At 52.3% G+C, this 11,286-nt stretch overlaps 1 protein-coding gene across 3 annotated transcripts; it reads right to left on the reverse strand.

The window, feature by feature from the left end:
* Positions 1-101: 101 nt before the first annotated feature.
* On the reverse strand, positions 102-10,936 carry TMEM214 (transmembrane protein 214). 3 transcript variants are annotated; one of them, XM_046661512.1, is made up of 18 exons: positions 10,757-10,936; positions 9,603-9,802; positions 8,890-9,040; positions 8,455-8,589; positions 8,123-8,205; positions 7,567-7,672; positions 7,374-7,455; positions 7,000-7,101; positions 6,479-6,620; positions 5,956-6,047; positions 5,596-5,644; positions 5,286-5,399; positions 4,947-5,064; positions 4,312-4,408; positions 3,945-4,113; positions 3,648-3,793; positions 3,267-3,427; positions 102-1,014 (listed from the first exon to the last, which is right to left on the reverse strand). In XM_046661512.1, the coding sequence occupies exons 1-17, from the start codon at positions 10,899-10,901 to the stop codon at positions 3,301-3,303; spliced, it is 2,058 nt and encodes a 685-aa protein (XP_046517468.1). In that variant the 5' UTR covers positions 10,902-10,936; the 3' UTR covers positions 102-1,014; positions 3,267-3,300. The 3 variants fall into 3 exon arrangements, with proteins under 3 accessions (XP_046517468.1, XP_046517467.1, XP_046517469.1); XM_046661511.1 differs by having other exon boundaries at positions 102-3,427; XM_046661513.1 differs by lacking the exon at positions 9,603-9,802 and having other exon boundaries at positions 102-3,427; positions 10,757-10,887.
* Positions 10,937-11,286: the final 350 nt, after the last annotated feature.

Raw genomic sequence — 11,286 nt, forward strand, 5'->3', positions numbered from 1 at the left:
TTGCTCAATTTTGCTGTGAACCTAAAACTCTTCTTAAAAAATTAATAACTGCTGTGCTAACATAGTAAAAAATTATACCAGGGCACACCCAACAACACGTCTGAATTTAGTGTTTTTATTAATAGGCAGAATATTCAATATTCAGTAAATATTCACTCATACCCTGAATGGTAGAAGCTCCCACACACAGCCCCCCAGCCCCCACCTCCAAATTCCTTCCCACACCTCAAGTTTGGGGCAAGGAAACTGCTCAGTAAAAATGAAATACCACATAGGGGAAAGCAAGGTCCTCAGTCCCCTCAAGCCCTTTTGGGGGCAGAACCACAAAGAGTATACAGAAAAAGGATGGCGGATGGAGGAGTTCGCTTAAATCCAAACTCCTTTAGGAGCGGTAAGACAATGAAAATACTCAGAGGTCATCCAACCATTGAAATTTCTGTGTAACTGACAACTGGGTCATTCTGCAATAGAGTCGGGTGACAGGGCAGGCATGCCTGCCTCCGTGGGAAACACTCCACCATCAGGGTGGCAGCACTTGAAAATGGACGGGCATGCCACAGGTGTGAGCCCAGCAACATTATCTATCTGTAGTAAGGCAAGCCACCCATCCAGCTACCTGGCTTTAAAGCTGAAGTTGTAGATTGTGTACAAATAACCAGAGGAATCCAGAAACGTGCTTTCAGACTTAAGAAGATGGTAAGAAGTGTTTCAAATGAGTCATGTGATATAATGTGCAGGTCCATACAAGAATTAATAACTAAAATTAGTAAGAGATAACCATACTCAAAACTGTCCTTCAGTTTTATGGCATGTTATCTGTAGAACTCCAGCTGTGTGTGAAAAGTACAGTTACAATGTCCAGGTGTGACACTCTGAGGTGTCAGTTTACTTCTGTTATTCCAAAAACACCAAGAGTCATGGTGTGATTGCCCATCTGTCAGCATCAGAGTGTTCTCTACTAGTCCACACTGGTTCACTCACTGGGTCAGTCTGGATTCCTGTTTGTTGGCAGTTCTGCAAAAATGAAACACCTGGATGTCTGGTTTAGTTTTAATGGACAGTAGATGAAACGTTGGACTATTGCTCTGATAGAGGAAAAGTTCTCAACAATTCCAATATTGGGTCAAAAAACTGTGTCTATCAAATAAAGCCAATTAAGATGTCCCTGTGAGAGGCTGTGGAGACCCCAGTTAACCTAAGTTGATGAAGAGAAACGGACCCCAGGCTTATGTCAGAAATTACATGAACCCAACAAGGTAAATATAGTACACACATTAGAAACCAATGTAGCAATTTTAAGTGGCATCCTCTGAGTTGCTAGATTGAAAGAACTCAGTCCAGTAGCCTTGGCTGGACTCAATGTCATGGTAGGATGGAGTGTCATTTTATTTGTCCTGTGCTATTGCCAACCCAGGCTCACACTACACCCCTTTCTTCAACTTGCCTTGAATACAGGCCAGTTACAAGGATTCACTATTCTTAAGAATTAAACCTGTTTGTTTCTGATTGGCAAGGAAAAATTGAGGAAATGGAGCACATCTTGGGACCCTTGGACAGTCCTGCCTAGCAGTGCTACTCTTTGGTCCTTTGCCAAGTGGGGTTTCTATTTTTCTGGGAAAAATGATCATAGCTAACTGCCAGTAGGAGAGCCCAATGTAGGCTGTTTAATTTCAGAGTGGTAACATATTGTAACAAGGAGAGGGAATAAAAATGTGAGATGCTATAATCCTCATGACCTCACATTGTGTCAAGATTTTTTATGCTTGCTACTTTATAATCTTGTCACTGAAAAATCAAGGCAACATCTCACGGCAGCAAGTGAAAGGTAAAGTGGTAGCTGCCCATGATCACTGCTGGTCATCTCAGGCATTTATGGGAAGCAGAAACCAGCCCGTGGAAATGGAGTGGGCGGTACATGTCTAGCACTGCCTATATTTTGAAACATTCAAGGAAAGAAACCTGAGGTGAGAAATGAAAACCTGCACAGCTATCTCACTTATGTAGTCTCAAATTAAAAATAAAAAGGGACTTTGGTGATAAACCCTTGACTCACGTGTCTCTTGAGTTCAAATCTTTCACTCACTGCCTTATAAAATAACCCAATTAATAAACTGGCAAGGAAGAGGATACCCTCTGATCACTGGCCAAGAACAACCCGAGGAGACTCTCCCCTGCTTTTCCAAGCATAAAACACTCAAGCTATCAAGGCAAATCTTGGGACATGAATTACAGTGACAAGTGAGACAATGTGATTAGGGGAGCAAGAGGAGGAGTGTAGAATCTTCAACAGGCCCAACTTTAGAATGATGGGTGTGGGCTTTCCCTGTCGAAGCTCAATCATAGCCAGTGGCTACAACCCACAGGAGAGCAGGGGGCCAAAGGAGAACATGCAGGTGGCCTATATTTTGTTGTGCTGTCCATAACTATGGGAATTCCTAAACGAGAATGCAGAGAGGAAAGCTAGAAATCAAATCTGTGTCCTTTATTCCACCAGCAGGCATATCCTGTAGGCATATGCATATTCCACTAGCATAGCCATGCTGAACCCTGTCTCAACAGGCTGCTGGAAGGTTCCCTGGGCCTGAGGCATACAACTACCTGGGCTCTGCTCTCCAGATAGATGGCAGGGGTGGGCAGCAGAGAGAAGCCGAACCTTGAGGCAGTGCCTCCAAGCACTGAAGAGGAATGGAGAGTGAGGAAGTAGGACCACCCATGGAGGAAGCAGCGAGGGGCCTCGAAGGACCTATGTCGGGCACTGTGAGGTAAGAGGCATTTCCGCCCAGCTCTCCATGTCCACAGCCGCACCCCAGGTTGTGGGTAGAGGTGAAGCTGCTATTTCCCGCTGTGATGCCAGATTCTTCTGGAGGTCCCTTTCCTTTTTCTGCTGTGGCTTAAGTCTGGGAGCAGGTATCATTCATCAGAATGTAGAAGACACTCGCTGGAATCCCACCTTTTTGGACATGAGCTGTGTGGGGCTTCAGGAATGAGATGAAAAGAAGTAGAGAGCAGAAGACAAGAGAAGAGGGGAGAGAGGCTACCAGCCCAGGGGAAGAGGCTGGGAGCTATGTGCAACAGGGCAGAGAAGTGTTAGTGGAATGGTGGGTAGGAGGTTGAAATACCTCTGGGTTCACTTGCCTCCAAAGATGGAAGAAGTGGGGCAGAGGTAACTGGCCCCTTGCCTAGGAGACAGAACTCAGGAACCAAGTACAAAAGACCCCCATGCAGAACTGCTACCCTCCACCCCCCAGCAGTCTCAGATGGCCTACCCCAGACAGAACCCAATGGCCAGGGAGGCAGGGCCTATTGTTGGGATATCATGGCAAGTGCCCAGTCCAAGAAAGCCACTGTGATGTCCTGTAGGCAGAGCCAGGTCCAGCGGGCAGCCTCACTGAGCTGTGTCTTCACGCAGTCCCAGGTCACCTCACCTCTGAGAGGAAAGCAGACCATTTGTGGGGATTGAACAGCAGTGGTGTGCAGCTGTGTCAAGTCACAGGGCTGCAGCTCAGACCCACAGACCTCATCCTGGAGGGACCAAGGGATGAGCAAGGGGCAGGGCAGAGGGAGAGACTGAACAAGGGAGACTTGCCCCTGGAGAAAGGGTGTGGGGCCACTGGGGCTCCTGCAGGAGCCCTGAGTGAGGGTCTCACCTGCACGCCTTGTGGCAGTGCTCCTGGGCCCAGGCCAGGGCCTCAAGCAGCATGTGCCACAACGGCAGCAGCATGTTCTGGTAGAGAAGCAAGAGCAGCTCCCTCAGAGAATGGAGCAGCTGGTTCAGGGCATCAGGGAGCTGGATCTGTAGCAGGATCATGGAGAACGGAGCAGGTTAGAAGGTCCAGGGAATGTATCCTGGCCCTGAGGACCCAGTCCACGTGGAGTTGCACCTTCCCAAGAATTTAGCTCCTCGTGAGTCCAGCCTTTCTTTGACCTCCATGTCTCTGGCTTACCCTCTGGGAGATGCTGGTGAGGCTGTCACCAAACCAGGCAAGGTGGGAGGCAGAGTGGGCAGAAAGAAAGCTGACTGTGGCATTGGTGTGGTCCCAGGCCAACTGCAAGCTGGGCCTCACCACGGTCAGCAGGTGGGAGCCCCAGGCTGGCAGTGTCTCCTCTAGCCAGCTGTAGAAGATAGAAGGGAGAAAGGAAGGCTCTGAGTTTCCTCAGGCAGCTTGGCTCCCCAAGAATAGCTGGGGGAAGGGAGGCCTTGGGAAAGGAAAACCACAATCACTTCCCACTGACTGTCAATGCTGTCACTACCCTGAACAACCAAGCCCTCTGTCTCCCACCTCCCCTCTCCTCTCCCTGGCGGGTACTCACCTGTAGCCTTCCAAGCTGTAGGAGTAGATCTTGGCACATGCTTGTTGGCCAGCAGGCAAGAAACCAGATGACTGAAGCAACCGGCCAGAAAGGGAGGCTAAGTAAAGGGGGCCTCTGGTGAGCTGTGAGGTGAGGCGGGCAGGGACTGGGGAAACAGACACTACAGGCCCCAGAGCAGGCCCGGTTAGGGATGGGGCAGGAGTGAGGGTGCTCACAGGGCCTCAGAGCCAGCTCCAGGCTCACTTCTCCTGCCGCGCCAGGTGAGCAGGAATGGTGCAGCCAGGTGGACTGGCAGCCAGACGTCAGGAAGCCTTGGGTTTGAGAGTCTGCCCTTCCACTTACCCGTTGTGACCTTAAGCTAACTGAGAAATCTTCCTGAGCCTCGATTTCCTCAGGAGTTAAAAAGGAGGTAACACCTACTCAAATGAGACCATGAACATACAAGTATTTCTATACTGCAAAGCACTAGACCAATCTCAAGTAGTAATGTCATAGCTGTGGACAGAAAAAATCTGTCTGAGAAGTGTTCGTTCTGCAGCATCAGGGCAGAGCTGTGCGTATTGGGGGTGGGGTGCTACACCTGGCTCTGTGCCCCACCGCCATGCCATTTTCCTTGCCTGCCTATCCCTGCTTACCCTGGAAAGAGCTGTGTGACCGGAAGTCGTGGCACAGAAAACCTACAGCAAAGACCAACACCAACAGGAGTAGCCGTGTCCAGGGCAGCCGGCAGCCCCGTGCTTCCTGCAACAGAGTCTAGGAGGAGAGGGGGTAGGAAGCAGTGGTCAGAAGGGAGGGGCTGGTCCTTGCCTCCTAAGGCAGGCCTCAAGCTAGGCCTTCCAGAGAGAGGATCAAGCCCTTACATTACCCCAGAGATAGCGGGGGCTCCAGCGAGAGGTGATAAAGGCCCAACCCAGGGTGTGCTGAGATAGAGATGCAGAATAGTGTGTGGGTTGGGGAGAGCTGAGCGCTGGCACCTTGCAGGCTGCATCACAGGTGACGACATCCTGGTTGTTAGAGCTACCCTTCCTCAGCAGGTCCTGGTTGGCAAGTTTGAAAGACTGAATGGTTTCTTGCAAAGACTTCCGTGTCTATAGGATAAGAAAGGTCTGGGTTGAGAACATAAGATGTGGCCTGAGGGAACCCAGAGTCTTTGTCCTGCTTCATTTTCCATGCCAAATGCACTAACAGATCCCCTTCTCAGGGAAAAGGGACAGTCACTGAGGGGTACGAACCCAGAACCCAGCCAGACAAGAGTCAGCCTGCCATGTCCTCCCAGCTCCTCACCTTCTTGGGAATCTGCTCCCAGGACCTGAGCAAGTGCTCCAGCAGCAGGCTGTGGGGAAAGCACAACCTCTTCCAGTCAGGGGCCCACTTGGCCCTTCTCATCCTCCTGTCCTCCATTAGGCTGCCAGCTCCTTCAGGCTGAAAGACTCTCCACGCTGTCCCCCCACCCCCAAACCCCCAGCAAAAGGAGCAGCTTCCTAGAGGCCACCAAGCAACATTCCCACTCAACTTGAGAGGCATGAGCCCAAACAACAGTGACAAATGTTCCCCTTGTGCTTGTAAGACAGGGACAGGCTGGGAAGCATGAAGCAAGGCTTCTCTGTGTGAATTAGAGGGAGGTGACCCTCCACCCCGACCTGCCTGGATTGTGACAGGTGCTTGGGGTACAGCTGCCTCCAGACACTGGCACTGAGGGAGTCCACCGTCAGGCACTCAGTTAGGCTGCTCAGGAGCTGCACAGGGTACAGAAGGGAGAGACCGCTAGGGCACAGGGCTGGTGGAGGGGGCGAGTAGTGAGAAGTAATCCCTCCCCTCAATGAGACCACCCAGGCAACACATCCACCCTAAAGGGTGGAGAAATCATGCCCAGACCCCAGAAATCTCTGAGGGGCTGTAAAGGCAGGGGATGGGGCTCCCAAGCTACAAGTTGAGCTCGAAGATCACTCGTCTGCAAGGGGCAGGACATCAGAGACCGGCCAGACCTGAACGTGCTCTCCCTTCAGCTCTGTTCTTTTGAGAGTAGAGCATGAGGGTGTGGGCTGCCAGGAGTGAGCTAAGGGTGCCCAAGAAACAGGTTCCCTGAAGGCAGGGCCTTTGTCAGCAGATAGGGACCTCTGCAGCAGACCCCTGGAAAGGAAAAAGGAGCCTCACACCACTTCCTCACCTCTTTCTTCATCTCAGGAGGGCAGCTAGGGGTGGCTCTGGACAGGAAGGAGGGGAAGTAGGTATGCAGGGTGGATTCCGGCTTCGCCCCAAATGCCAGCACCTTCAGTCGGGGGTAGAGCTGACACAGCTGCTCCTGCAGGCTGTGGTGGGGGTGGGGAGGAGAGCCAGGCACAGGCTCTAAATGGAGGCGTGTGCTGTGTCCCATTTGCCTGCCTCAGAGTCCACGCCCTGCCCGATGCGGGTAACCAATAAGGGCCTTGTAATGGCTCTGAATCTTTTCAGACTCAGAGACTCCTTGGAAAATCTGCCAAAAGCAATGGATCCTCTCCCCAGGAAAATGCCCATATGCCAACCAACTCAAGGGTCCATATAATTTCAGGGGGTTCACTATTCCCTTGAACTTGCAGGTTAATAACCTCAGATCCAGGGTGGCTGGAGGAGAAGGGGCAGGAATATATTGCCTGTTCCTAACCCTCCCCTGGGATCCCTCACAGCAGGTGTGCCCCAGGACAGCCATACCTGGGTGTCAGGGAGTTGTTTGGCATATAGGCAAAGTCCAGAAGAGGGAAGAAGTCCTTGGGGCCAATCATGCCAAAGCCCTTGGTGAGGTTGGGGTGCATCCTATGGGGGAAGATACAGGTTTGTTGGGGACCACCACCCAGGCATGATCCTAGCTAAGACCAACCTCTAGGAAAAAGGACATAAACACTAACTCATCCCCACCTCTGAACGGCTCCCTCCCTTTCCTTCCTTATCACCACATTCTGAGTTGGGAGGAGTGGTCCTGGTTTTCCTCATATCTATGGAGACCAGGATCACAGCATCCCATTTTGCTGAAACAGTCACTTGTAGACACCCTGGGCCTTCCCCTTGTTGTCCTCCCCATTACTCACAGGAGCAGCCGATCCAGGTATGCAATGGCAAAGGGAGACAGAGACTTGATGCCCAGCACAGGCAGCATGATTCCCAGCCACACTGCGGAGACAAAGGTCAGGCAGGAAGCCTCAGGCTTGGACCTCCCGGGACATTAAAGAGGAGCTTACTGGCTCCAAGACCATTCCTCGTTCTTCTTTACTTCCTCGTTACCTTTTAGTCCCTCAGTGAGGTTGGCAAAACCTGCTTGACCCAGGGCCCACATGATGGTCAGACACTTTGCTGGGCGGCTCTGGTGGGACCTCAGAAGTTCCAGGAACTGAGAAAACGGGTGGGAGAGGCAGGTTGGGATAGGGCAAAGCACTAGGAGCACTCCCAAAGCCAGACAGGAAGAGAGATGTCAACTGGGAGAGGAGGGACAGGTTGAGGGACAGTGGAGCACTACAGTAGAGGGGCATAGTGATTCAGAGCATGGCTCTGGAACCAGACTGTGGCCTTCACCCATACTTGCCACTTATTAGTTCACTGACCCTAGGAAAGCTGCTGAACCCCTCTGTGGCTCAATCTTCTCATCCGTGAAATGGAAATAAAGGTAGTACCTGCCTCACATACACACAAAGCAGAAACACAGGAAGCACTAATAGCGTTAGCTATTATTCCTGGTCTTATAGAGTCTTCCACTATCCCTTAACTGGGTCCAACAGTGTAGATTCAGCCCAGCTTCCCCAGTCCTAGATGCCTGGTGTCCCCACCACCACCCTGAGCTCACCTTGCCCAGGTTCATGGTGGCAATCCTAGGCTTGTCTTGCAGAATGGCCTGGATACAGATGCGGTAACCGTGCAGTGACTCTCCTTGAGAAACACATATTCTCAGAACTATATACACTGCTCAGCATCCCAAACCCAAAATCTCCCTCCTGGCAGCTGTGAGCCCAGAACTCAGGCCCAGAGAGGCCTAACCTCCTCCCCCCTTTCCAAAAGAGTATTGGAATTAGCACAGTTCTCTGCTGGAAACAGCACCACCCAGCCACTCTGGAAGCAGGAAAAAGGGAGTGGGCTCCCAAGACGGGGCTGGGCTCTCCCCTGATGGGCCTCTTTTACCTGGTGTCTTATCTAGCTCTTGCAGCATGGTGAACAGACAGTGGTCAAAAAAGAGCTCCAGAGACCCCGGTGCCTTCGCCAGTAGCCCTCGGATGATCCCACGCAGCTCCCGGCTCACCAGGCTGTAGGGATAATCTGGGGCCATAGGCCTCCACATAAGTGCTAGGACCAGAAGCCTCTGCCAGCTCTGAGAGTGCTGGTGCTCTCCCTGAGAACAGTGAGTGGAGGCAGAGGTCCCTGCTCTGAGGCTGGCACCCTCCCTAGCCCAAGGAAGACCAGAAACTTTCACAGCTGTGATTTGAGAACAGCTCAAATCACTCCCATAAACAGGACAGTGGCCGGCATTGGGCTCTGTTAGTAAGCAATGTGCTTACACACAGCCCTTTCAGAATTTTCTTGAACTTATCTGAGCTTGAAGGAATTGGGAAAACTAACCGTGAGTATGCTGGCTTAGTGTGGGTTCACTTAGAGGTGCTTGGAGCTTGTAGTTGAGATAGCTGGCCAGGTCCTTCAACCACACCAACGGGTTCCCAGAGAACATGCTCTGGCTCTTGTCTAGTTCCTTCTGCAGAGCTGCCACGTCCAGCTGCCAAGGACACAGGCCCCTCATGGTGAGTTGTGGGTGAGTGTAGGGAAAGAGGGTAGAGGTGGGAAAATGATTGAACTAGGTGGTGGTAGGAAGTACCATGGGTTTCTGCTTTTAAACCTAGGTACTTTGTGGACTGCCACAATTCTGTTGCATCCAGATCTTTAGAAAATATAGAAGAAGACAGCTAAAACTGCTGATCTCAAGGCCCAATACTCTTAGTCCCTTCACATGCTCAAGGAGAAACACAGAAGACAAGGCAGGAAGTGAAAGATCAGATCTCCCATGGGGCAAGGAACCAGTTTCTCTAACCCCTCCCTGCTTCCCCTGGGTTTTCAAGACTCTCCTCTCATTAATCTGTGTTTCCCTGTGAACTTATTTCCTACCTATCCTAAGTGCAAACGTTCTATTCCTTGGGGTTTCCATCCTTTCCTGAACGCCTCTCAACCAATAGTGTTCCAAATTCCACAGGTCTGAGCTGCCCGTCGCCCTCCCACTCTTTTCATCTTCTCTACACCTCAAGTCCTCCTTCTCTCCCCACCTAAATTCCAGGCCCACTCACAGCTTTCAGTGCCTCCTCCAGGCTGCGGAAGCGGCCCTGCTTCTGGTTTTGGTTGGTGACAGTTGCCACCTTCTTAGTCTGCTTCTTGTTCCCTGGTTTCTTAGGCTCCACAGCAGGGGGTGGAACCTGCTCCTTATTCTGCCGCTTCATGATTCTCTCAAAGCCCCGCTCATAAAGGGTGCTTGTCGTCTGGATTGGAGCTGGGGTAAGGATAGGCAGAGAAAGGGGGCCATCACTGAGTCATGAGGGCCTCACAGGAACAGCAGTCCTGGCCCCCACACTATCACCTAATTCAACTCCAGGGAGAAGCCTGCCTCAAAGCCCTTTCTTGCTGTCCTGCTTAAGGAGCAGAGCAGGTAGCCCTCCTGATTGCTTCTTTCAGTCATCACAGCTCTTGAGTTCACGGGCTCTTTCACAGATAGGAGGCATTTCTTTACTAGTAAATCAGAGTGTGTGAGAACTAGTGGAGGGGTCTTCGGTGAGTGGCTACAGGTCTGGGAGGTCAGGATTTTTCCATTTTGGTTCTACCTTAGTTCCTCCTGGTTCAGATGTGACAACTCTATAATCAACAAGTGGCAAGCTTTCTCCACTCCTCCAGGAGACTTTGAGGAAACAGGCACCACTTAGAATAATACTTGGTGGGTGTCGGGAGTGTATGGTGGGTCATTTCTCCTACTGCTGGGCCTCCTGTCCGCCCCCATTCCTGCTGGTTACTTAAGGAGGGGGCGCCGTGTATAATGAACCAGGATGCCTCTGCCCAGCTCTTAGACACCTGCCCAGAGAGGCCAGGCTAGGGCCCGGGGACAGCTGGTAGGGTGTGCGTGCAGTGAGCTGAGCGTCCGAAGGCCGGAATCCTAGTCCTCTCTGACATGTCATCCTGGGCAAGGCATCTAACTTCACTGGGCCTCAGTTTACTCATCTGCGAGGCGAGGACAGCAACCTCCCTGCCGCTGTCTACCTCTTGTGAGGCTCAAAGACACACCACGAGGGTAGCGCAGCTGAACGGGGAGGAGCTGATCAGCGGGTAGAGCTGGCGCCTCGAGAAGCTGGGGGGTGCCCTGACCCTCTGGGCTCGGGCAGCTGCTCGCTACCACCCTGGAGGGGCAGGCCTGGGGCCGGGCGACGGCGCTGGCGGCGGGCCGGTGGGTACTCACGGGTCAGGTCGTATTTCCACACTCCGTTCGCCTCCCCGAGCGCCCGGCGGTCCCCTCCGCCGCCTCTACCACTGCCTCCGGCCCCTGGCCGCCGCCCCCTCTTCACCACCTCCCAGCGCCCCCCACCCGCCGTCCTGGCCGCCATGGCTCCGACCCTCACGCCAGTGCCACCTCCCTGGGCTTTCCGGTCCGGTACGGACGCGCCGCGCTCTGCCACGTCTCCTCGCAGGGCCTCGCGGCGCGCGACGCCACCCGCAAGGCAGCCTGGGACTTGTAGTCTTTCGTTTTTTCCAGCTTGTCCTTAGCGAGGGGTCGGAGGTTTCGTAGCAAAAACATCCAGGCAAAGATGTTGAAATGAGAGGCTAGTACAATCAGAAAACTTTTATTGAGCACCTACTGCGTGAAGGCCAGTGCATTGGGCGACTTGGTGGAAATTTAACTGTTTCGCTTTTTCTTTTTTTCTAGTAGTGCTAGAAGGACAGAATGGGAATATTCTCCTGACCTCTGGGGAGAGTTTGAAGATTAAATGC

Source organism: Equus quagga, chromosome 5, assembly GCF_021613505.1.
Source record: "Equus quagga isolate Etosha38 chromosome 5, UCLA_HA_Equagga_1.0, whole genome shotgun sequence".
Classification (NCBI taxonomy): Eukaryota; Metazoa; Chordata; class Mammalia; order Perissodactyla; family Equidae; genus Equus; species Equus quagga.